Below are 25,441 nucleotides of genomic sequence, written 5' to 3'. Positions count from 1 at the left end.
GCAATTATTGAGAGATTCTTAGGCCTCCCGGACTAATAGACACACGGGCATCTCTTTCTCACCCAAGGCCGGAAGCCATCATCCCACAATCCGCTTCTCGACCGGGATGTCCTTGAATATAGCGGGCCTTTGCTGTGGAACCCGGCGGCGTCTGCGGCAATGAGCATTACGTATGACAGCAGCTGAAATGATGAGATGGCTTAGCTGCTCCAGCCTCCCAGGCTTAGCCAACAGTGACTGTCTGAAGAGGTTCAAATTTTCCGCATGCTGGTCCCAATGTTCGAGGCTTACTTAGATGATATGTACATCGACATCATTGATTTGGTTCAGTAATATGAAAGCCTTGTTGTTAAGGCAATGTTGGACAGACGCTACGGAATTAACATGGGGTTTCTGATGAACAGATATAAATCTCGAACGTTCTACCTAGCGCCAATTGTATAGGCAGATGTTACGATTGGGTTAGAGTAAGTTGAGAATGAAATGTTAGTGAATAATACAGCTTGGAAAATCAGGCTCGGGGTCTGTGTAAGCTTCGTTTAGGCACCTCCAGCAGACAGCATCGTCCCCGAGGATGGCAAGACAATGATTGTGACCTTGTTGAGTCAAGATAGAAGCAGCGGCCAGTCTTGCGGCTCAGTTTTTGTTTGCCCTTAGTATTGCAGGTGATACCGGCGGGTCAAGGAGTTCTTCCCAAGTGTCTAACGCAACAACTTCAACTTCAGGCAGCTCGCTGCGATCACAGATGCATGTGAAGTCGACTGAAGTTAGGCCTTCCCTCTCGATTCCTAGAACATGAATATCGGCAACCCATCGACCGTTGTCTTGCACAGCGATAACAGATTCTACCTGAACGACTTCGTGGTCGATCTCACCTGTCTGTCCACAATCAATGACCGACCCAAGAGGCATTTTCCGCTCTGTAAACGATAGTTGTAGTGAAGTCCCTTGGAAGCTGTCTCTTCTCTGCCCATCGTAACTTTGATGTTGAATTGTCCTCGCGTCGTAGCTTTTTGGGCGTATCTTAGGTTCTACCGGTGCAATCATTAGGAGCATGCTGCCTTGGTCAACGTTCCCCACAAGGTTTCGAACGTTCATCCCCAAGTTACCCAATGATGTCAACCTTGGGTCGGAGAGCAGAATCCCGGCGACGAAAATGGAGTCTTTGCAGCAGATGGCGATGACATTTCTCATGTACTCAGGGTCGATGTTGAAAATGCCGGACTCAAACATGGCGACGCACCCAAGCGAATTGTCGCGGGACATCCCTTTACTGTGCTCCTCAACAGAGGTTGCCAGAGCAAGGTTGAAGCCTCCAACATTGTCGCCTTTCAGTCCCTTTAGGGACTCCGGAAGCCAACGTGCTTTGTGAAGCTCTTGTTCTACGATCCGTAACGATATGGTGGCCTTTGGCATGTTAGCGTAAAGAGTGGAGGCGAGTTCCAGCGCGCGCAACGATACGAGCCACTCTATGGGGGCACTGTGAAGCGAGTTCTCAGAGGGTTTCGAGGCATCTGATTGGGAGAGAATCCACGCTTCTTGATGCCCTACTGGTGTAGCATGCTTGTCGGAGTTGATCTGATTCCTTGTACTTGCTGGGCGCCCGAAGGAATTTGATTGCTGGCCGAGCGCAGTTTGTCCTTTTGCCTAACGAAATTTGTTAGCACCATAATTCCAAATCCTCGCTTTCTAAAAACATACCTTTGCATTGTTCACCAGGATCTTGCGCACAACGGCATCAGGATCTGGATCGTGGTTAAGACAAAGAAGACAAGCTTGCAGATACACATCTGCCACCCCCAGTTTTGATCCGTGCATTCTCCTCTCGGAACTAAAATGGCGAACTTGAGCCCGAGCATGTCTATGAATTCTCTGAAAGAGCTGAATTCTGTGGGAGTTCCGGACTTGTTGAAAAGCGGCGGTGGGCTGTCCCATGTCTAATTTCGCGGAAATTTGGCGACACCCGAACGGTGACTGCTGTTGGTAGGGTAACAAGGAGCGTCTCCTGGCCTCATGATAACTTTGCATGCCTCTCCAGCAAGAGAAATCTCTCGTACTCGTCGGTCTATTCGTTGATCTCTCGCGTACTCTTTGCCAACCCTTTGACGGAAGGAAATCCACCTAACGTTGCGTTTTACAGGAGCACTGCCATGAGTACTATAAGAAACCTCTGTCATTGATGAATCTTGTGGCGACAAGGTTGCCCATTCCATATAGACTCCTTCCGGTATTCGATCGATGTAGCTCGGAATGGCCTGTTCTGGTGATAGCTTAATTCGAGCTGCTAACATCCGGAGGCACTTGAAACCAATCTCAATTGCCTTGTGTTTGCCGTTGCCCTCAAACATCTGGAGGTCGCAGAGTCTAAAGTACGGCAGCGGTACACCTCCTTTGCTTCCGAGAAAGTCAAGTGCGCGTCTGTACCCGAATTGAACTAGTGACATGATTGTCTGTTGCTCCGGTATGGATGTAGTCGAGAATTTCGAGACGGTCTCGCACATTCTGCGAAGCTAAGAGATCTCAACGAAATTTCGTTGCGATGTGTTTTGTATCACCTTTCCTATCCTCTCAAACTAAACGACTGAGTTTTCTAAATTTGACAACTGGACCTGTCATTGACGAAGAGTAGCTACGAGGGCAACGAGCCATATTTGTTCTCCAGTAACACGTTGAAGAGCCTCTTCGCTTCTGATCTTGACAGGATCTCCATAATATCGGAGATGTGATAAGGCAAAAGACCATCTGTTGAAGTCGCCTCTCTGGTCTATACGATACTCCAGCCCGAGACTTAGAACCGCTGAGCATTTGAAGAGCGAGTCTCTGAAAACGATATTGGTAGCTCGTTCCTGGAAGACCACCAGGTTGGGATACAAATGCCAAGATGATATTGCGAACAGAATGATTCTGTCGTCAGCTTGTTGGGGCTTGTTATTGAAAAGCCTCTCCATCGTCTCCATTGCGCGTTTCCAGGCTGTTATAACCTTCTCGTATGTGGTTCCAGTGTCAATGAATGGAGTCCTTACATTGTCCATGATAAGGGCGAATTGGTTGCGATTGCGGACCATGGAACGATCAGCCCTCCGTAACCAAGCTCTTGCACTCGCATCCCATCTGGCAAGATCGTCCCGGGTGATATCTTGTTGTATGGCGATTACAGTGTGAGGGTTGACGATTTTGCCATTATCCAGCAGTGCTTGGAATTCAGCTTTGCGATCACGGATCAACTCAACCCAGATGGAAGTTGCTGTTTTGGCGTCCCAAACTCGTGCCAGGATGCACGATAAGAGGTAGGCCGCAATAGACGCCGACGTTCAGGTTGCGGCAGCCCAAATGCACGTTCCGTCGGCGCCGATGAAGTCTCGAAAAGGTCCATCGTCAGCCGTGCCTTTGGGGTTGCTATTTGGGCTATCCAAAATTTCCGAGGCCCGAGTTCCAAAGGCTTTGAGTAACTCAGGAGTGTCCGGCAGGATTTCATTGAAGAGAAACCCAAGGCAATAGGCAGTTTTATGCCAACGTCCGTCTTCTGCTTCTTTCTTCCTCCAAGCTGTTAGCACTGAGCTGACGCGCAGAAATTCGGCTGCGGGGTTGCAACGAAACAGTGAGACGTTTAGGTTGATGTTGATCAGGGCAGGCGAGATTTCATTCCTGTTCGACACGAGAGAGTTTTAAAAATTACCAAAATTCGCCATGCCGTAGGTTACAGCGTCGATTTCCAATCGGGAATATATTTAGAAGTAAACCGGGGGTTTACGTGACTTCCCAGTAAAGCAGTATCTTTTAACGGCGGGTTGGAAACAAGAGATATGTCTCTAGTAGCTAGGGCGTACGTAGGTATCGTAGATTGAGCTCACTGAAAGTTGCCCTTTCTGTCACTTGAGGTGTCTTTAGAGACAGTCTATATATACGCAGCAAGATAAGAGGAAAATGACCCGAGTGCCGTATCAAATGTCGGTGTGCGAGAAGTGCCGCAGCCTATCTGCTGCTCGTATGTCGTGGAATATGGTGGTCTGCCGGCACCAGGCTGTACACCGCTGAGCAGACCATAATTGATGCCTTCAGCAAGGCAAGGATTGATACGCAAATGAGGCAAACACCGGAGGATACTGAACAAGGGGAACGGCATATGCATGGAGCCTGTGGCTTGAACGCGCGAAACCCATCTGTCAAACGCCTTGGCTCTAAATGTTGGTCTCACCGCAAATGACTTAAGACGCAGGCTGTGAGATGTGCGAAACTTGGCGAAGTAGTAAGTGCCGCAAGGCTCTCTAATGCCTCGTCGTACTATTTGGATTAACTTCTGGAATCCCAGATCCACGAGTTTACCTGACCGAAGTTTCCGCCTTGCTTGTCGCGCGGAAATCGATCATTGGCCGCTGAGTGGGCTGTGGTTGAAAGTGACCTATTAGCTCAAGAACATGCACTGATGCATGTCCTGTTTCATGACACAATAGGCCCCTTTGGGCTGGTTGGGTTTTGCTCATCTTGAGTCGTAACAACGGCCTTTCAGCACTAATATATGCTACTTGCTCATCCTGGTCGGACTCATAACTGAATTGAAAGAAATAGCTTCTGGCTACACGGAGCTGGGTCCAAATACAGGCTCTGCCTACTCACCGGCTAGTAGGTTGCTTGAGAATGAGATCGCGGCTCATTAGCAATCCTCGGCCCAGGTGAACTCGTGCACTCAATATATCCTCAAAGGGGCCACTTTGGTACGAAACCATGTGGTACGATTACAATTGAAACCCACCTTCTAGATGTTTACGTTAATCCTACTGCATGAAGCATCCGGTGGAGGCGAGTCGGTACGCAAGCGGTGGTAACAGAGTCGACGAAAGTCAGGCTTGTGTAAAAGATTGCCCTCGAGGAATGTGGTTGATGTCAAATTAAGAACCTTCAATATCTATGTAAGATGAAGCGTGTTTATCAGCGAGACAGCTGGGGAAAACATTGATCTTTGCGCTTTCGAAGACTTCACTGTATGTGTCACAGACCAAGTTCAGGCGGCCAACGCACATTTGCAAAATTTTGATCGATGACCAGTTGGTAAGATACCAAAGCATCGGAAATTATAAAACAGAGATCTTTGGTGAGCAAGGAGCGGGAACAAAATTATATAGACGGCTGCATATGTATCACATGGCGACAAGGAACATTAATTAAGGTTGATGGCTTCCGCTGGTGGGGTGTTGGTGACATTCGATCTCACTAGCGACCACCACATGTGTGCTTCACGCCCTTTCTGGTTGAGGAGGCGTGCGCCGCTAGGCGCCCAGCCCCTGGGCCAGCTCCCAAATGCACTGGCAGTTGTGCTGTGGTTGACTGGCTAGGCTGCTCCCGTGTCACAGTTCTGCCTGTCATATCTCGCACCCGATCTCCAGCTAAGCTGCTGATCGTACCTTAATTTGATCAAGCTGGTGCCTGAGAGACGTTTCTCCACTGAACCCTACGTGGATGCCCTTCAGTGAACAGGGGGGCGGGCGTGACATGACTTACGGGAAGCAATCCGCTGTCCGAGTGACATGCATTCAGACAACAGGAACTCATCTGGTAGCGTTGGGAATGATGAAATTGGAAAGGACGTCTTTCTTTCAACCCTCACCGAACCAGGCTCAGTAGGTACCTTGTTGAGCGTGACGTGCAGCAGCTGATAACACGGCGAAGAATTTGGCGACTCCCAGTGGACAAAGGATTTGGGCTCGACAGAGACTCGGGATCCCGTCAGCCTGCCAAGGGGGCTAACGATCCTTCGTGTGCCATTATGGCGCCCTCTGGTCCAACGCCAGGGAGAGATGGTTCATCGAGGAAGCGGCCGCGCAATCTAGCGGCGTGGACGTGCAGGCAGTTAGCGCATGTGTAATTTCCTTCTCTAAGGCATGCATCCCATCCCTCAAAACCGGATTTGATTCCGGGCAATCCCTCAATGTTCATCCAGTATTCATGTCCTCCCAGAGCCATGTCACCGAAGGCTGAGACTTGATTCTGGTCTTCCTTCCCGTCGGTATTCCAGTCGTTTCGGCTCTGTCCTTTGTGCTCTTTATTTGGCGCGTCGTTATTCATCAACACCATGCTGCTGTATTCACCTTTCGAGGTGACTCCGCTCTACATTGTGCTTCAGCTGCCTGCAGTCGTCAACGCTCACTTTAAGCGTGACTGGGAGTTGGCTGCCGCCCCCTCGCCATCTCTTTTCCTTCGCCGCGCTTTCGCAAGAGGTACGGTGTCCATGCGCTCAGTCTCAGCATCTTGGACCTGACATGATCCTGTTGCAGTTGCGGTTCTCGGTGACTACGCCTACATCGATGGCGGCGAGGTGTCCCAGCTCGACGCGGATGGGAGCCCAATCAAATCGTATGCGTCCAACGGTGGTGAGTCACTTGAATGAACCCTGCTGTCGAGGTTGCCGTATCTTACTCAACTCTTTTCCCAGTCAATTCCACGCTATCGATCAGCTTATCGAAATCATGGTCCGCATCCAAAGTGACGATCAAGGAACTCTCTAAAGAGTCTCAGGCCAGAAGCGGACAAGCGCTCTGGAAGAACGAAGCCACCAATACACTATGGATTTGGGGAGGGCACTCCCCCAACGGCGCACCGAGAGAGAACCCTGTGTCGTGGAAGTTCGAAGCCGATGGGAAGGGAGGCGGCGAGTGGTCGAAGGAAACCCCGACAAACCCGACATTCTTCGCCGATTTGAAACGAAGCGAGGAGGGCGCCTTTGTGAGCACGCCAGATGCGGGCTTCTGGTTTGGGGGAGGAGCCTCTGGCTGGACGAATCCGAACCCGGTTCCGCAGTTTGTTCCCGGTATCGTGACGTACAACATGACAACAAAGTCGTGGGCGAATGAGACGACCAGCGCTTTCTCAGAAAACGGTACTCTGAATGGCGGCAGCGCCATATATATACCGACCTTTGGACCGAATGGTTTGATCACGGTCATGGGCGGATCTACTTCGGCCCTGGATCCTGATCAGAAATCACCCACAGGCTGGCTGGACTTCAACAACCTCACTTTCTTTGATCCGATAACAAGAGATTGGTATTGGCAACAGACGACTGGAAATGCCCCTACAGCGCGGCGAAACTTCTGCAGTGTGGGCGTGAACGGCACGAGGGGGACCTACGAAATGTAAGTTTCGAAGTCTTCAAAGACGGCATAATCAAGGGGATGTGGTTCTAATGATGGGGAACAGCTTTGTGTTTGGCGGGACCAACACTGAAAAGAGCAAAACCTATGACGATGTGTTCGTTCTCAGCCTGCCAGGCTTTGTGTGGACCCAGGTCATATACGATGCAACAAACCCTAGGCGGTACCACTCCTGTGCTGTCGTCGGTCGCCGTCAGATGCTGTCCGTAGGAGGAACGGATGGCCGTACCGGATGGTCTGGGGCCGACCCCTGGCCCCAGGGGCTGGGATTATTCGACATGACGAATTGGACCTGGAAGACCAACTACGATGCAGATGCAAAGAACTACGAAACTTCCAGTACCATTCAGGACTGGTACAAAACCAAGTAAGATGAGCCCATGGAATGAGGGTATGGCTAGCGTTATTAACATCTGCACAGTGGCATCAACTCCGTCCATTGGTCTTCTGACAAGGTGAAGGCATTGTTCAACCACAATGACTCCAAAGTGTCGAAAAATCCGAAGGATGACGTTAATGGGGACGGGAAGAGTTCTGAATCCTCAGTCCCGATAGCCGCCATTGTTGGAGCCGTTGTCGGCGCTGTCGTCGGTGTCATCATCGGTCTCGCTCTTTTCTGGTTCATCCGTCGCCGCTCCCAGAAGAAGGGGGCCATAGTTGAAATAGCACCAGCCTACGCCAAAGACGACACCGGGACCACATCCCAGACCTATTACGAGCCTCTTCCGCTAAGTGAGCTGCATGCGCCTACACCACAGCCCGAGCTGTCTGGTGGAACGATACCTAGACAGGAGCTCTGGGCTCCTGTTCCAAAACCTGATATACCGGACACCGGTGGTCATCACTACACGGTGACAGAGCTAGACGCTCAGCAGGGCTTGTTAGGGAGCGGAGATGAAGACCAGCACAAATACAGGTAACAGTTATAATAATTAGATATTGGAACGAGATCATGATTTTCAAGAAACTATAGACAACCCACGTCACACGCCGTGTGGTAAACAGCGTTCTCTGTACAAGTGTTGCATCAATGAACTTAGAAACCGATGTCTACATTACTGACTAATCTCTTGGAATCCGCTATCCCTTCCTACCCACACAAGCTCTTTTTTCCTTAATTAGCTGGAGTGGTATTACTCGCGCAGGAAAGTTTTGTTCTTTGCAATTGAGTCAATGCCATTTTGAGAAACGTGTGAGCCTAGACCGAAAAGTTGCATACACTACCTGTTTTTGTCTATCAGCAATGAGCGGTAGTCCTTACTACTTAGATAGCATCCAACGCTACCATAGCATAATGCCCATACGTCGCTTGCAAATCGAGTGGAAAGTTGTTGGAGATTGGGACAGTATGCAGGAGTCCTGCAGCAGCGGATCTTTCACTCCATCTGCCATACGCTCTTACTCTGTTTCATGCTCTCTCTTAAAACCAGGACACACCGACATGGTGAACCTCACCTCAGCGGCCTCATCCCGGTTAAATTCGAGCTTTTCAGCGGTCAATAGCATGCCTGTTGCCCTTTTAATAATTGAAATTGAGTCTATTATAGACTTTTCCAGCAGTCTCAAACAGCTGTGCTAAGATCATTACAGCGGATTTCTCGCGCGACGCCAAGCCAATTTTTCGGGCCAAGCTGACAACTTTTTCGGGCCAAGCTGACAACTATGTATTATCCCGAGGGCACATGTAATATACCAGCAAAATTTTCAAAGTTGATAAGAGTGCCCTTCTCTTCTACAGTGACTTTTTGCATATCCAGGCTCTAGTACTGTGTGTTTATCCATCGCAGCTCCCTTCATTCACGAGTTCTAGTCAGCCATGGCTGTACCCAAGAGAAAGATTCTTTTCCTCTGCAATCGCGGCTATGGTCAGGCCAAGTTGTCTTTTCCGCCGCATATGCCCTGTTGCAAATTGACCCCGACGTAGGAGTCCGCATTGGATCCCAAGCAAGGATAGACTCACAGTATCGCCTTTTTATTGAGCAATGCACCAAGATACCAGGGGCACCGACTGGCAGTGCTGTCAACCTTCACCATTTCTCGGCCTGTCACATTTCGACGCGGTGGATAGACCAGGAAATCCCAGCATGGCGTGATTGCTCACGACTCCAAACCTGATCAACACCACTCGTAAAATACTCGAACTTCCCGCCTGGCTCCTTCCGTAGACCCCCAGCGGGTACGTAACCCGAACCACGATTGTGTTCGCCACTAAGTGCGCTAGGCCTGATGGTAATGGCTGTGGCGGTTGGAAACCGCTTCTAGCAAGTCCCAGGATGGCTGACTCGTTTTGTCGACCGTGTTTGCTTGACACCTCCCATGATAGATAATGCAGTCTCAGCCATGGATCAAACTGATTTGTTGAGATGTGTTGCAAGGAATCCGAACGTCAGTTTGACCCCAAAGTCAGCTTTTATGAATGCCGACTTGCAAGAAATCCCAAACCCATGTTTTAAGCTCCGTCTGCAGCCCCTGGTTTTTGATACACTTGATCAGGCAAGTAGCTGGGGTTGTACTATCCTCGATATGCCACACGGTGGAAGATTGAGGGTCGTGATGGAGATTTCTCGGTTTCCTCCCTTCCAGGAGGAATGGAGATAGCGCGGAAAGTCGGCCTTTTGTTGAACAGCACCATTCTACAGGTAGGACTGTTCAATCGGACATAGTCCATTATGATCCATAGCGCGCCTGGGTTAGTAACAACATTTGATCCAGTCCCCGAAGCATTCGAATTTGATTTGGAGGAAGATTGCAACGTTTATCAAACACGGTTGGGCAATGCGTTGCAGATGTGCAAGAGACAAATGGGCGATTCCGTTGTAGCAGGTTGGTAACATCCCTCTTACCCCAAAACCTGAGACTTGACTTTGTTATCCTAGGTTGGCGGGCTTGTCCCAGCATAACACAAATCACTCGGGGTTGCGCGATGCAACTAGCATGGATGAGAATCCCTATAGTCTCGAAGACATTGTTTACCGCTTACCGACAAAACGCTACCACCATGTACAGTCAAAAGGACCTTTCTATACAGCATGTTCAACCAGTCTCAAAACCATTCCGGGTCCCAATGCTTGAGTCAGACATGGAACTGATTTGCGATCGTATCTTCCGCTCCAGACAGTTTCCGACGCCAATTGATCTTAAGGCTATCGACGTGACGATATCTAGAAGGGCATGGAAGTATATGACATACACCGAATCCTTCCCTGACAACCAGATGCACGTGGATCTGCTCCAGAACTTTCTCTCTGTACCCTTGCAGTTCGCTGTCACGGCGATGCAGTATGCGAATTACACTCTCGCTCTGCCAGAGGAGAAGCGCACCTTTCCACCTGAGCTTCTGACGACAGCAACGGGAGGAAAATCGATAAAGAGGTTTGTGAGCCAGCCTTGGACTGTTTGGGTGTTTATCACCGCTGGTACATTAGTGGTGTCATTATTTGGAGTCGGATTCCGGTGGATAGTATCCCAACCACATCCGCTCCCGAAGCCTTCTGGTATCGTGGAACTTGACTTAGTCAGTAGAATCAGTGATTTGCAGGAGCAGAGCGGAGAGCATCGGGACTCAGAGAAGTTTTCTGGGCTAGCCCAAGATATCAGCTCTCGGAAGCAGTACTCAGTCTGGCAGATTATCAAGGCTCTCCAATAAAGAAGATTGGGCTTGACACCCATGGAAGTGGGTGCGGATCCGGAGAATCCATAAGGAATAAACTTCTTATTGTGATTGTGTCAAAGAAATTATGGTAGTGTCTGTGGACTTCAGTTGAGTCCTCATATAAAACATATCAGCGTATCATGACGAGTCATGTGGAGAGGTAAGTTCAACGTACTTGATGAAACCAAACGACTTAAGGTGTAAACAATATTTAGTTTGGCACATATAAGCTATTGCGCTGGACTAATATCAGAGGCTATATTATCATGGCCAGCCGCTCAATGTGTCAATCTTGAGTGTAATGTAAGATGTCTAAGCAGGCTTTGACAATCTCGAATTTTACTGGTCGATCAATCACCTCACGTGCTGATTCTCTGAATTTTTTACCTCCAATCATGCTCGACATGCAATCCATGCCACCGGCATCGTTGCGGCTGGTAACCCTGCAGGCTTGTGTGTTCGGCTTGAAACAATGCCTAAAGACGCTGGAATTACATTTCATCCGCATGCCCTCTCCGGATGGGAATTTCGCAGCTTCAATGCGAATATCAATCAAGTTACCGCCCCAGCAAGTCACTGGTATCTTTGATACAGGAAGTAGAGATTTCTGGGTTCCTCAGCTCGATAGTTGCCTATGTAAGAGTCGTTTAACCAGGTGCATCAATAATGGCAGAAACGCCACAGTCAACCGTTAGAACCCATTGATGGTAATGCCGCGTTCTTTATTGCACCGCTGCCGTCTGCTGTATGCACTATCTTCGATCTCAAGACAAGCAGTTGACAATGGCACAAGCAAAGGTCAATGAATCAACAGCGAACATCAAGAGGGTCGGGTCCGACGGCAAGTTAGCAATGACAGTAGAAAAAAGGCCGAAAGCAGAAGCATGCGTTTCCGGGACAATTGACTCGACAACGAATGGAACGGAATATTCACAGATACAACGAGAGGACGTCTTGCAATCCAAACTGGCAACCGACATGACCCACGAAATGCATATCCTTGCTTCGCACGGCGAACCGTCTTATTTTGGTCCATTATTGTCTACGCTTTAATCACACGGCGGGGCAATAAAAACGAAAGATTTCTGCAGCCTCAAATTGAATTCAAGACTGGGTATGTTTGTACCCAAGATTGCTATAAACGGGCTTCAAGCCACGATAGCAAGAAGAAATATGTCCCGGAAAATTATACAAAATGAAGAAGAGAAGATAGATGTCCGAGCCACTAAGTGCTCAGGGTGATATGTACTTGCGCATTGGCGACGGTGAGGAGCTCTGAGTATTTACGTGAGCTTCACAGTGACGACACCCTTGCTAGGAACAGAAACAGAGATAGCAGTTCCAGAGATGGTGGACTGTGTGGAAGCGAACTTGTGGGTGTTGTCGGTGACATAGGCGGCCGAGGTCTTGGGGGTGAACCCCTTGATGGACACCTTAGCAGACTGAGCCGTAAGGCCGTTGTTGGTGAGGACAAGGACCATGGAGCCATCGGTGTTGCGAACAGCGGCGGTGAGTACGTTTGCAATGGTTCCGGAGGTCGCAAGACGCTGGGCTCCAGGGCGGATGTATCTGGACCACATGGCAAAGGCGTAGAAGTTGGCAGAGGGAGTGGCGGTCTTGCCGTCGAGTGTGTCGATCAGGTGGCTGTCGGAGCTAAGCTGCTTCAATTCAAAGCCCTCCCAGTACAGGTAGGCAGACAGCCGGGCGTTGATGATGCCGACGGCGATTTTGTTGGCCCATGTCATTCCCTCGGTTGGACCGCCGTTCTTGTACCAAGTGGTGTCGTAAGCCTTGGTGATGCCGGACTCGGTGACCCAGGAGGAAAGCTTGGTGTTGAGGGCGGTGTCGGCGTCGCCAGAGTAAGTGTGAGAGGTGATGAGACCCAGGTACTGCTCCATGCCCGCAGGAACGAGGGCGTTGGTGTACTTCACAGTAGAACCCCAGCCGACGGCGTCGCAGCAGGTGATCTTGGTCGTCAGACCAGCAGACTGGAGTGTCTTGTGCAAAGTGGGAATGAAAGAGATAGCCTCCTGGGCGTTGAAGCTGATCTGCATCTGAGAGTAGCCTGGTCTGCTCCGACTCGGGTTATTAGCTTCATCGATGGTAGAGGAGTCATCTAGATATAGTTGACATACGAGTAGTCGGGCTCGTTAAGGAAGCCAACGTGTGTCACATTGAGCCCAGACTGCTGGTAGTACTTGATGTACTGCGTGAGGAAGTTGGCATAAGCCTGTCTCCAATCGCCAGAGGAGCAGGTGTGGCCGGTAGTACCACACAGATACCTAGTTTTGATGCTGTAAGCCTCATTCTTCGAAGTCAAGAAACATTTAACAGTGCGGTTTTGCCCTGTGTGAGGTGTATGCTTACCCAGCCTTGGCCTCATTTCCGCTAGTCTTCATGAAGCCAGGAGCACTCCAGGCATCGGCATAGATTTGCTTGACACCATAGCTCACAGCCTGCTTGGTGAACCAGACTTGTCCGCTGTCGTCGTTGTCCCAGACATAGGTGGGCTTGCCCGAAGGAGAGCCAGGGCTCGTTGGGAGAATGCTGTCGCCCCTACCGCCAGAACCAATGCGGTTGCGGATGATGCTGAAGCCAGCGCCCTTGGTGGTGCTGAAAAGCAAGTCAAGAGCCTCCTGCTGAAGAGCCTTGGGGGCATTTTCGAACTCTTTGGCTCGTCCAAAGGCTTGGGAGAAGCCAAAACCGTCGATGTTTTGCAACTTCGAACTAGTGTCCACTGTGATTTGGGCATAAGTTGAGGCGGCCAGGCCTACAACCGTAGCAAGCGCGCCAAAGACAACCATTTTGATTGGCCCGGGAATAAAAAGAAAGAAATGGGCAAAAGAGGGTCGTGCCAAGAGGTTCCAATGAACGGCAACTGGAATGAAAAATCTGGGGTTGATAGTATATGCCAAGCTTAGAGAGTCTTGGCATTCAAGATATACCAGATTCAACCTCACCCGAGTACGGCGCGCTCGGATGATTCGCGCGTAGTAACGCTACCTATTGGTGGACCCCCGGGCTTACAGGGACACGGGGCTAGAACCAGAAAAATGACATAGTGGTCTCGAGTAAATTAATTAAGGCACACCTCTGTTTGGTCGTACCGGCTCGTGGCATCGCCCCTTTCGACTCACGATGGTTCCTGTGTGGAGCGAAATACAGAGTACCGGCATGATTGCGGATTTGGCATCGCCACCCATGCCATGCTAAGCTTTTTGCACAGTCTTGGGCGCATTGGCGTTGGGGCGGTTCGTCCCATTCACTGGATTTGTCCCGTCTTCTTTCCGATGATGGAATAGCGGAGGTTCAGTGCTGAACTTACTACGCTATAAGCATGTGTTTTGAGCTTCGCGCAACATCTTAGCCCCGTAGTTACAGTTGACGATAGGGTTCATCAGCACCTTGGCACCGGCGCCGGAATGGGCTTCGCTTCTCTTTTCCAACTGCCATTCAGCTTATACGGCACGGGGATACCAAGATTATCCTCAGATCAAAGCGCTTGGCATTTGGACCCCATGTCTGTCAAGAGTAGAGCGCTTGTAGCTGCTCAAGTTAATTGGTGCGCGTGCTGTGTACTGCAGCTGGTCAATGCGACTGCTCGGAAGATGTGCCAGATCGACTTCGCAGACAACAACCACCATGGTGTACTGTCTCCTCAGGATTGTTCGCTAGTAAGACGATAGTCCTCAGGAGTCATTTAGGCATTTCGGATAGGTGAAGTGGAGAGGCTTCGCCGCACGGAAAATCGGCCGCTAGCAGAAATTATCGATCTGTTTCACGTATGTTAATCCACGAATGTGAAGTTGTTTCCACTCGTACTAGTTTGCGAACGTCTCGTATAATCTTCGCACTCTGAAAAGAAGTCCATATCTGCAACACTGAACAATTTCCCGCTGGCGAGTCAAGATATATAAATCCAATCGTTCCCTACTTAAAGTCTGTGAACCTTCTGGAAGCTTCACTACTACCAACTTCATCTTCACTCCTTTTCACAACAAGACAACATCATGAAGTCTACCACATCCCTTCTTTCAGCCGGTCTTCTGCTGCTCGCGTCCATCGCGGACGTTGCAGCGCAGTGCAGCCTCCCAACCACATACAAGTGGACTTCGACCAACGCTCTGGCGAACCCCAAGTCCCCCTGGGTTGCTCTTAAGGACTTCACCTCCGCCCCCTACAACGGCAAGCACCTCGTGTATGCGACGACCCACGACACCGGGTCCTCTTGGGGCTCGATGGCTTTTGGCCTCGTCTCCGACTGGTCTCAACTGGGCTCTGTGAGCCAGACCAAGATGCCCTTCTCTGCCGTCGCGCCCACGCTCTTCTTCTTCCGCCCGAAGAACCTCTGGATCCTCGCCTACCAGTGGGGCCCGACTGCTTTCTCTTACCGCACATCGACCGACCCCACCAATGTCAACGCATGGTCGGCGGTCAAGCCGCTCTTCAGCGGAACCATCTCCGGTACCAGCACCGGCCCCATCGACCAGACCGTCATCGGTGACAGCAAGAACATGTACCTGTTCTTCTGTGGAGACAACGGCAAGATTTACCGCTCCAGCATGGCTATTGGCAACTTCCCCGGCAGCTTCGGCACGGCGTCGCAGGTCGTCATGAGCGACACCACCAACAACCTTTTCGAGGCTGTCCAGGTCTACACCGTCAAGGGCCAGAACAAGTACCTCATGATTGTCGAGGCTGTCGGCTCTGGCGGCCGTTACTTCCGCTCCTTCACGGCCACCAGCCTCAGCGGTACTTGGACCGCCAACGCCGCGACCGAGAACAGCCCGTTCGCCGGCAAGAAGAACAGCGGCGCCACCTGGACCAACGACATCAGCCACGGCGACCTGGTTCGCAGCGACCCTGACCAGACCATGACCGTCGACCCGTGCAACCTGCAGCTCCTCTACCAGGGCCGCTCGCCCAGCTCCAGCGGTGACTACAACAAGTTGCCCTACAAGCCTGGTGTTCTTACCCTGTCGAAATAGAGTGGTCAAGCCATGCCTCCACTCCGTTTCAACAGCAAAGCGTATTTCAGCTGTTTGCAGGCGCGTTTGGAGGACAATGAGTGAAGGATTGTCGCATTGATTGCTAAGACTTCTTTCTGGCTGTTGCATTTCGGATATTTGGACATTAGCACATACTTCTCTTTCGTCCTCGTATATATATTGATTAGTCGAACATACAAAATTGATCACAGAGGGTCCGTCAGCTGGTCTTCTTTACACACTTCTACTTGTTCGACTTGGCATGATGCGCGCGTGTTTTTGGATAGTGTTTTTTGTATGTTGCGGGGTCGCGCAGATGCCGCAATGCTTGCCGCCTGGTTGATGGTGAAGTTGACTTGAGGAGGCTGAAGCATGAGCTGAAGAAAACGCCCAGCATGTCTAGTGCGGCGGGCAACTTTGCGCTAGCTAGCAGCATCAGAATTTGGTGTTCGGAATTGGTCCGACAACTCCTTTGGTTGGTTCCAACGGCGTGGCTGACGAGGCGACAAGGTAATTAGTTACTGCGGTTTCCCAACCCAGGCGAAGTACGACTCTCAGTGGCGTCGCCGCTGAGGTCACTGTCGCTGGAGACTGGGCTCTAACCATGCGAGACGTTTGCATGTAGACATCACTTTGTACGGGACAAGAATAAACCAGGCGGTATTCAAACAAAGCACATTGGATTCATCTCGACTTCTCAGGTACGAAAGGGTGACCTTTCATTATAATCTGGATAGCAAACTTTAAGATACATACGGAGTGACTCAATTACTGCCAGACGGCTTGCGTCATGTCCAATAAACAGGACGGTTATGTGACAATAGTGTTGTCAATATTAAGACCACTGTATCTGGCAGCGACAAGACCGAGATCGCCATATCGACAAGGCGTTCTGCGGGGTAAGGTATTTCGGGTGCATGCCAAAGGAAGGCCTCTGGCCAATGCATGTTGAGTTTGGAGGAACTCAAACTTAGGACAAAGGCAATTCCTGTCTCAATCAGATTGGCACTTCGAAGACGGGATGGAATCAGACGCTAACAGTTTCTGGAAAGCTCAAGTCACCACACGGCGGACGACTGATGCATCTTCGCGGCTCTCGTCTCGAAAGGCAAACAGCGAAGGGCGAGCGGACACGCGGACACGCGCTGCACCACCCAAACCGCGACACCGAAAGACAAGAACTAGGAGAACAGGTTGTCAGCTCATCCGTATGTCGGCCCGCCATAGTGCATTCGCTTCATCGCGCTCATTGCGCCACAGGTCCTCAGTAACGCGGGAACGCCACCCTTCCGTAGAATCCTTCCGTCCAATGAGCGCAATCCCGCTCGAAGAACACGTCTCGACCGCCGTCTCAACTCGTGCCTTCACCTGAGATCGTGCTAACTTAATCCCCGCAGGGATCTCGCCGTCATTGGATGGCCATCCCAAGGCTGACGCATGGCGGCAAGCATTCTCGCGCCGTCGGGGCAGAGGCCAGGACGGTCACCGGCATCTCCCCACCTGAGTCCGAACGAAGGTGGATGACGATGCAGAGCACCTAGGGGTCCCACACACGTTCCCCTCCTGGAAAAAGGGGTGCGGGGGCCGCTAACACGACGACCGGGCCTCCGTACCTGGGCCCGGGCGTTTGGCGGCAGTCCGGTTGCCTGGCGCTAACATGGGACGGTCGTTGATCCTTCGATGATAGAACAGGAGCCCAATGGCTTGATGTTCCAACTATAAACTTCCCGATATCCCATTCCCTGCTTACCTTTCGATTTGCTCTCTTGCACCTGGCATCCCAGCTAATTCCTATTTTCAATCTTACTCTCTTTCACCAATCAGACACCATGGCAAGCCCCGCTGGCAACATCTCCTTCGAGGGTGGGTACTAATCTCGACGAACCGCTGCTGACGGAATGCTGACCGCGGATCGCAGACTACCTCGGCCTCTCTACAGCCGTATTTGAGTGGGCTGACAGCTACGACTCCAAGGACTGGGACCGTCTCAGGAAATGCATTGCCCCTGAGCTCCGCGTGAGTGAACCGCAACGGGCCTAGCCGGCAACGAACAGCGATCCCTACTCCTCCAGGGGACTTTGACCCATGCCTGGCAAACCTTCCTTGAGAACACGGACCTCTGTACTGACCCCACGGCAGATTGACTACCGCTCCTTCCTCGACAAGATCTGGGAGGCCATGCCCGCGGAGGAGTTCATCGCCATGATCTCGGACAAGTCCGTCCTCGGCAACCCCCTCCTCAAGACCCAGCACTTCATCGGCGGCACCCGCTACGAGAAGGTCTCGGACACCGAGGTCATCGGCCACCACCAGCTCCGCGTGCCCCACCAGAAGTACACCGACGCCTCCCGCAAGGAGGTCGCCGTCAAGGGCCACGCCCACAGCTACAACAAGCACTGGTACAAGAAGGTCGACGGCGTCTGGAAGTTCGCCGGCCTCGCCCCCGAGATCCGGTGGTCCGAGTATGACTTCGAGGCCGTCTTCGCCGATGGCCGTGACTCTTACGGCGCCGAGGAGGGCAAGTCGGATGTCAAGGTTGTCGAGAAGGAGCTCAAGGTCGCCGCTGCTGTTTAAATGATGCATGACACACATATGTAATGAGGGAGATGAACCATCCGGTCATCGGAAAGGCGAATTAGGACATGTCATTTATGGGGGAAACATACAGTAATATGGGTGTATTGATGAGTTTATTAGCATGAGCATGAACTGATGCGAAATACCACCACCTACCTGCTGAAATCATTCCCTGTTTAAGCAAGGCATTGACAGCGACTGCCCAAAAGTTGTGACGCATGTCTTTTTGAATTATGCTCATCAGCATTCAAGCCGAATCGGTGCCATGTCTATCCGCCGCAGCAAAGTCAAGGCGCTCAAGCTCAATCAGCCCGGCCTCGGCAATACGCTGCAGCTCAGCAGGGTCAGCAGGAGCAGCCTCGCGCAGGCGAGCAGCGGCCAGTGCAAACCGAAGCTCCTGCTCGAATTGTTGGGCACCACGCTCGCGAGCTAGCTCGGCCACAAGTACGCACTCGAGCTCCTCTACGGATCCGCGCTGGAGTAAGCAATACACGGAGCAGTGATCAAAGCGGCAGCGCTGGCAGGCCAAACCACGGCGATCCGTGTTGCGGCGACAAAAGCAAGGGAAGACATCCTGGTGAGGACAGCGCGGGGAGTTGTTCAGCGGGCCGAAGTTAGTGTTGGGTTCCGCGGGCCAAGGAGATCGGAGCGGGTGCGGGTCAACGTCACGGAAGCGGGACGGGGCAGGCACCGGAGGTAAAGAGGGGGCAGCAATACCGTCTGGCAGGTAGACGCGCATTGGTTGACCACGAGGGCTATCGCCAAGGTTTTGGGCGACTGTGGCAATCAGATGGTCCGGAGTGGGCGGGATTTGGCTCTGGAGATCAGCATAGTCACAGGGCAGAGTGGCATTCGGGGTACTAGGGTGCACTGGGCTGGCGCTTTGGCCAGGGTTATCATTGTTGCGAGTAGTGGACATCTTGACTGACGCTCGTGGCTTTGTACGTTTACGAAGGGAAGAGTAACCTGTTGCGAAATCGAGTGAAGGAAAAGCTGAAATGAAACTGTCTGTTGTGAGTTGTACTGATGAGAGGAGCGTCATTGGGTTGATAACTGGACAGCTTAATACCAAAGAGTCTCTTCAGATATCAATGTGTTCAGTCATTCTGTTCAAGACCTTGTTTTCAACATGGTGATTGGATATTCTCTAACGAAGCTGCCATCGGGCAGCGCTGCTGCTACGAGACATCGATAATGACTTTGTGTAAGACGCAAATCCGTTCGCCAATCTGTAGTCATGTTCAAGACTTGTTTAGAAAGACTTGCCGGATGGCGGCTGGTCTGAAAGGTTGTTGTTCTCTGTTGTTGTCACGGCACAAAGACATTGTAATCAGCATGAACGGGAAATTCCACAGCTATGGTTGACAAAGAGCCTTTGTTGTTCAGTGAGCCTGCCAGAAGCACGACATGAGGCCAAGCAGGCTTATTTAATCGAAGAGTTCGTCCGAAATTGATCGATTTCGATTCAAGTACGCTTAAGTTCGGAGAATCACCTAGTTTTCCAAGGGCATTTCAAGACTTTACATCTTCAGTTTTCTCATGTCAATCCGAAGACACCAGCCTGATTTTCATATCGCAGCTTTTGCGAGGCTCATGCTTGGAAAGCTCATGTACATCGCAAGCTTAACAAAATGCGAAACATGACAAAGATTCGATGGAATGGGAGAGGGGCCACTATTTGATCACGGCGAATTCACTTCCATAGAAACCCCGAAAAACATGGACCCGGTGTCGTCATGAACATACCATGGCAAGGATTAACTGTGTAGGCTTGCGAACTTCTTCGATAAGACGGAGACACAGCGAACTTGGCTAAAAGTTTTGGAAAAAAGAGAACTAGAAAAAGACTGCTAGAGAGACTCATAGTGGCTGTCCTTGTCACCAACGAGGAGCTTCACAATGGATCTCTTGCGCCAAGTACAACCAACTCAAACTAGACTCCGCTACAGACAAGTGAGCTTTAATTCATCAGAAACCTCCTGGTAATGCGAACTATAGACGAGTTTCGACTATGAAGCGAGTTCCGCCCCGATTCCATGTCGTTTTGCTGCTGTTGCATGCATGCAATAGTGGTAGCCGTCACGTGTCCTACAGCGGAAGATGTACAGCCCGTGAGTCCGCTGGAGCTATGACCAATCACAGCGAAGATGACATAGGTCCGAGGGGACACTTTTGGCGGGGCAGAGCCACGGCAGTGCACGGAGCTGGTTCCAAACCATCGACGGGAACTTGGAGAGCTCCGACGGAGAGACGGCTTTCGCTTTGCTTCCTTTTTGGACCCGAGCAACCTCGCCTTCCCCAACGACCTCGCATATCTGCGCAGCCTGCAGCCATTCGACAGAGGCTGTCTTTGTCGGATACATCGCTGACCTCGCACAACAAAACAAACGCAACGGTTGCATTCGAAACACCGTCACAATGGACTACGTCGACAAGCGACTGCAGGAGCAAGTCGTGAAGCAGCAAGACGCACAAAGGCAAGACAACCACCCTCCCTCTCCCTGCCCACGTCCGAAGCATCCCTGGGTTTCAATCAATGACAAGCCGCTAACCCTTCCCCCCAGAAGCGATGCGTTCTTCACTCCCCTGAACATTCTCTTCCTCCTCATCATCGGCTACACAATCTACGTCCTCCTCCGCCCGACCCCGCCCCCGATACTCCCGAAAGAGCCGCCCGCGATCGTCTTCCGCACCTTCACCCCGCGCACCCTGCTGCCCTTCACCGGCGAGAACAACAAACCCGTGTACGTGGCGGTGCGCGGCCGCGTCTTCGACGTCACGGCGGGCAGCAACTTCTACGGTCCCGGCGGCCCGTACTCCAACTTTGCCGGCCGGGACGCCACGCGCGGTCTGGCGTGCGGCAGCTTCGACGAGGACATGCTGACGGAGGACCTGGACGGCCCGCTGGACACGCTGGAGGGCCTGGGACCCGACGAGGAGGAGGCTCTGCGGGGCTGGGAGGAGACGTTCGAGAACAAGTATCTCATTGTCGGCAGGCTTGTTCCTGTGGGCGAAGAGGGCAAGTGAAGGATGTGCTGGGGAACATGTTCCGAATATCATATGCGAGGGTTTGCAAGATAGGAATAGAAGGGTATCTGGATTAGAGCCGTCACATCGCGGCTGAATCCATGTGAACTATGGAGGCTGTTGATGCCGCAAGCGTCGTGGTCAACATAAACTCATGCCTTCAAGCCACCCGTCTCCGTTCGGTCCTTTGTGATGTTCCTGACAAGCCGAGACTGGGTTTCAGGGCAGCACAAGCGAAGGCATACTTTGCGTGTGGTATGACGCTGATCGCGAGTAAACATGGTCGGTGGTTCTATGGTCTGGCCTGCTCCAATCAAGAAGGATATCTAATCCTGCTGCATCCAGTCAATGCGCTCCAGCAGGCGATTCTGCGGTGTCTTTACAAGCTTTCAAGGCTCACATTGTGCAGCTAGCGACTGCATTATCGAGAGAATGGTATGATGCAAGGGGCTTGAGAGGGCCACAGCAACGGCGAAAGAAGGGTCGCTTTCGGTTTAGTCAGAACATAGCGCCTGCGTGGGCGAGTATGGGAGCGAGATGAGGTGCTGACAGCGGTGGCTGGGCGCTACCACGTCCTGGTCCCCTCGGCTAGGATACAGTGTAGGCAGCGAGATTTCGGCAAGTTGGATCCGTGTGGCTTGACGGTTTATTTCGAGCCGTTGTTGCAGCCTTCCACGGCCGTCGCATCGTTGAATCCTTTGTTGCGCACATGGGCGGGAGCATGAGCACGCTCGCTCACTTGCCGGCGTGCTTCGGGTCCAGCGGCAGCCGGGTGACCGGGTGGGAACTGAGCCTCACGGATAGGCGCGAGATGGGATGAAGGGAATAGAGGTCGATGATGGTAGATGGGTAATTTTCCTGGAGAATAGGAGTGGAATGGGAAAACCTTATGAGACAGTCTGTCGCAATTTGAACACGGGTTTCATTCTATGGACCTCACTCATCGCACACTGAGATGCATGGCTCTTATGATTTGATCTTACAATACACGGTGTGATAACAGCCTGTTGTATCATTGATTGAACCGCTTTCTCGACAATCTCACTTCTTTCTTGGTTTTTCTCATCCGTGGTCAGTTTCTCCTTTGGAACTCAATAAACTGGCAAGAATAATGTGGCTGATGGCGTGTGTGTGTGGCCGTCGGGGGATGGTCATCCCACACGCAGGCGATTTGGAGGCTTGTTGACCGCTAAATTTAGCCCCGGCTCGTCGAATTCGGGATGGGCGCCGATCCCACGGCGCTTTCGCTCATGTCCTCATTGTGCCTCAAGTTTCTGCCTGTGCCACCCGAGGAGCGAGAGAGTCCCTTTCTGCTGTGGTTGTTGTTACCTTGCGGAACATCAGCTGCAGGCAGCTTGCTTGCAGGCACAGCCCCTTGCAAGATTACTTCCGTGCCTCGCTCTCTCAGCCAGTCTTGTTCCCCCAACCGTGTCTTACAGTCTCAATGTCACCGCATCATTCGGGAAAAGCGCAAGGGGAAATACCACATGCTGCGCTCATGGCTGCACCCATGGCTGCGCATGAGGTGCTCAGCCCTCAGCCCTAGGGAAGAAAAGAACTGACCAAGATGAACAAGGACAGGTAGTGGAGGGTAACAAGCTCACCATCGTCTCTGCATTGTGTCGGTCGCTGCATCACATCGCTCCCCACCACTCACTCGTCCATCTCACCCCGTCTCCTGGTCCAGCCTCAGCCTCGATCCGTCCATTCGACGCTAGCGACACCAGCCATTCCTTTGCTTTTAGTTCAGCCCAGCTCATCCGTAATCATTGTCGCACTTGTTCTAAAGACCGTCCGTCGCGCCTCGTTCATTTGGTCTGTTGCTTCGAAGTTCGACCCCCGCCACCTACGATCAACTCGATACCCCTGGACGACATTGAACAACATCCCTGCTCCCACATCCGAATCTTTGATCCTCACCAGGGTGCTCTTCAGACGAAGACAGCGACGACGACGACGAGATCTCACTGTAATTGATCTCGACACTGTCCTACGAGAAACCTAATTGGATTTCGACTTCAAACTGACAATTGCATGACGCACGCCAACAACCTTCCCACCAGGCCCCTGCGAGGACTTGACACGACTTGAAGGCCAACGATCTGCCTGTACTCTACAACCACAACACCAGACCAACATCGATTCCGAGGAATCTCACATCACCGCAACAATGGCGCCAGCAAGGAGGAAAGCCCTGGGCTTCCTGAGCTTCCTGCTCTTCGCGACCCCCATCGTCGCCAAATTCCAAAACAACTTTGACCTCTACCCGGCAACGGCCCAGCCCTGTTTATACGCCGCCTCCGACGCCAGCCAATGCGACGGCGACACCGTGGCCGCGATGAACCAGTGCCTCTGCAGCGACGCCAAGGGCAAGTTCGTCACAAACGCCGCGACGTGCATAGGCAAGGAAGCCAAAGACACGCTGCGCACCGTATACCAGTCCATGAGCACCGCATGCTCCGACTCCAAGTCGCCCATTGCCTTGACGGAAGATCAGTTCCTCAACCTCGGCGCAACGGGCGCGACCGCCTCCCTATCCGTGACCTTGTCGACGACGGCGACGTCCGCGACGCCGACCACCTTTATGACCACCACGACGGGCGGCGCCACCATCACCGTCACAAACACCCCGACTTCCACGCCGACGACCGAACCCGAGCAGTCGGGGCTCAGCACCACGGCCAAGATCGGAATCGGTATCGGCGCCGGCGTCGGCGCCGTCGCGCTCATCTGCCTCGCCGCCTACATCTGGCGCATCAAGAAGAGCCGCGACGCCCACGACGAGTCCCACCGGCCGATGCTCGGCGGCGGAGTCGGCGCCGTCGGCGGCCGGGACCCACAGCACGGCCCCTATAGCGAGTACAGCCCGTCCGCGAGCGTCGGTGGCGGCGGCGGCGGGTTCGGCGCCGCCTACATCGGCGCCCAGGAGTACAAGAACGAGAACAAGCAGCCCGGGTGGAGGCCGGTGTCCGAGATCACGCAGAGCGCGAGCCCCGGCGCGCAGACGTGGGCGACCAACTCGCCGCAGCCGCCGTACGCGCAGGCCCAGCAACAGCACGCTTGGGGACACCACCCACAGGCTGCGTACGCGCCTCCGCCGCCGCCGCAACAGCAGGGCGGGGTATTTGAGCTCGCGTCTTTGCCCGTATCCTCGCCCCCTCAGGCGTCACAACCTCCGTTGAATGCCGTGGAGATGCCGGCGACCGAAGTGCAGCCTCAACCGGCAAGGTATCTATACCCTTCGCAAAGATAGGGAGGAAGGCATGTGGGGGTTATAATGGAATTTCAAGGGACCATGAGGGATGTAGATTACTTTGATACCTTGGGCGGCATTTACACAGACGGCCGAGCTGGCGTTCCGGATCCAGGCCGGGTCCATAGACACGGGGAGCATAAGGAAAAGTCACATTGAAAGGAAAATTTTGATCTATCCATTGCAGTAGCTTCCAGCCTCAGCTCGAGTAAGCTTTTCCCGAGTCTACGTGAGTTTGACCTCGATGAGCCTTGCCATTGCTTCGACGGTGGTCCTGGGCCTTGCTTCGTGCTAGGTGTCTTTCGCAACCTTACTGGCGACCACCACCTGCAGTTCCCTGCTGTAAAACCGACCTCTTATTAACCCCGACGATGCGGACCACGCCCGTTCCGGAGCAGACGGAACCCGCGGCCGAAGACCTCCCGAAGCAGGAAAGCATGGCGTCCGACTGCACCAGCTTCTGGCTCGTCTCGAGTGCCGACACGTGCAGCTCCATCGCCTCCCAGGGCGACATCACCCTGGCCGACTTCAAGGCCTGGAACCCGGCCGCCGAGGATGCGTGCGACTGTCTCGAGCCCGACTTTTACGTCTGCGTTGGGTGGGGGGCCGGCACCAACACCGGCAAGTCGTCATCGGCCACCGTGCCGAGCACCACCACAACCAGCGGGGCCGTGGCGACGCCCACGCCAATCCAGGACGGCATGGTGAGCGGGCGTAATGAGATGTTTGTTATTAGTTAGAATTTAGGCAAATCTAGATAATTGCATTTTGCAAAGCTATTAGAGAGACAGAGGGAACT

General features: G+C 52.4%; 8 protein-coding genes across 8 annotated transcripts; 6 read left to right on the top strand and 2 right to left on the bottom strand.

Annotated features, from left to right (window-relative positions):
• Positions 1-6,067: 6,067 nt before the first annotated feature.
• Positions 6,068-8,065, top strand: ColSpa_08317 (Kelch repeat-containing protein; the record flags this gene model as incomplete). The annotated part of the gene is made up of 5 exons (XM_049274529.1): positions 6,068-6,212; positions 6,270-6,365; positions 6,428-7,127; positions 7,192-7,512; positions 7,567-8,065. The coding sequence occupies 5 exons, from the start codon at positions 6,068-6,070 to the stop codon at positions 8,063-8,065; spliced, it is 1,761 nt and encodes a 586-aa protein (XP_049130486.1).
• Positions 8,066-12,080: 4,015 nt separating this feature from the next.
• Positions 12,081-13,601, bottom strand: ColSpa_08316 (endo-1,6-beta-D-glucanase neg1; the record flags this gene model as incomplete). Its single annotated transcript, XM_049274528.1, has 3 exons — positions 12,081-12,867; positions 12,933-13,079; positions 13,165-13,601. 3 exons carry the CDS (start codon positions 13,599-13,601, stop codon positions 12,081-12,083), a joined length of 1,371 nt encoding a protein of 456 aa, XP_049130485.1.
• Positions 13,602-14,807: 1,206 nt separating this feature from the next.
• Positions 14,808-15,785, top strand: ColSpa_08315 (putative alpha-L-arabinofuranosidase B; the record flags this gene model as incomplete). The annotated part of the gene is made up of 1 exon (XM_049274527.1): positions 14,808-15,785. One exon carries the CDS (start codon positions 14,808-14,810, stop codon positions 15,783-15,785), a length of 978 nt encoding a protein of 325 aa, XP_049130484.1.
• A 1,829-nt stretch (positions 15,786-17,614) lies between these two features.
• Positions 17,615-18,359, top strand: ColSpa_08314 (SDO1-like protein; the record flags this gene model as incomplete). Its single annotated transcript, XM_049274526.1, has 3 exons — positions 17,615-17,648; positions 17,704-17,801; positions 17,925-18,359. The coding sequence occupies 3 exons, from the start codon at positions 17,615-17,617 to the stop codon at positions 18,357-18,359; spliced, it is 567 nt and encodes a 188-aa protein (XP_049130483.1).
• A 250-nt stretch (positions 18,360-18,609) lies between these two features.
• ColSpa_08313 (uncharacterized protein) lies at positions 18,610-19,281 on the bottom strand (the record flags this gene model as incomplete). The annotated part of the gene is made up of 1 exon (XM_049274525.1): positions 18,610-19,281. One exon carries the CDS (start codon positions 19,279-19,281, stop codon positions 18,610-18,612), a length of 672 nt encoding a protein of 223 aa, XP_049130482.1.
• Positions 19,282-20,780: 1,499 nt separating this feature from the next.
• Positions 20,781-21,389, top strand: ColSpa_08312 (damage response protein 1; the record flags this gene model as incomplete). Its single annotated transcript, XM_049274524.1, has 1 exon — positions 20,781-21,389. One exon carries the CDS (start codon positions 20,781-20,783, stop codon positions 21,387-21,389), a length of 609 nt encoding a protein of 202 aa, XP_049130481.1.
• A 2,170-nt stretch (positions 21,390-23,559) lies between these two features.
• Positions 23,560-24,642, top strand: ColSpa_08311 (uncharacterized protein; the record flags this gene model as incomplete). Its single annotated transcript, XM_049274523.1, has 1 exon — positions 23,560-24,642. The coding sequence occupies one exon, from the start codon at positions 23,560-23,562 to the stop codon at positions 24,640-24,642; it is 1,083 nt and encodes a 360-aa protein (XP_049130480.1).
• Positions 24,643-25,013: 371 nt separating this feature from the next.
• ColSpa_08310 (lysM domain-containing protein) lies at positions 25,014-25,382 on the top strand (the record flags this gene model as incomplete). Its single annotated transcript, XM_049274522.1, has 1 exon — positions 25,014-25,382. One exon carries the CDS (start codon positions 25,014-25,016, stop codon positions 25,380-25,382), a length of 369 nt encoding a protein of 122 aa, XP_049130479.1.
• Positions 25,383-25,441: the final 59 nt, after the last annotated feature.

The sequence above is a fragment of the Colletotrichum spaethianum genome (genome assembly GCF_022836535.1).
Source record: "Colletotrichum spaethianum MAFF 239500 DNA, contig22, whole genome shotgun sequence".
Taxonomy (NCBI): Eukaryota; Fungi; Ascomycota; class Sordariomycetes; order Glomerellales; family Glomerellaceae; genus Colletotrichum; species Colletotrichum spaethianum.
The sequence above is the reverse complement of the archived record's forward strand: the minus strand, read 5'-3'. Positions and strand labels throughout refer to the sequence as shown.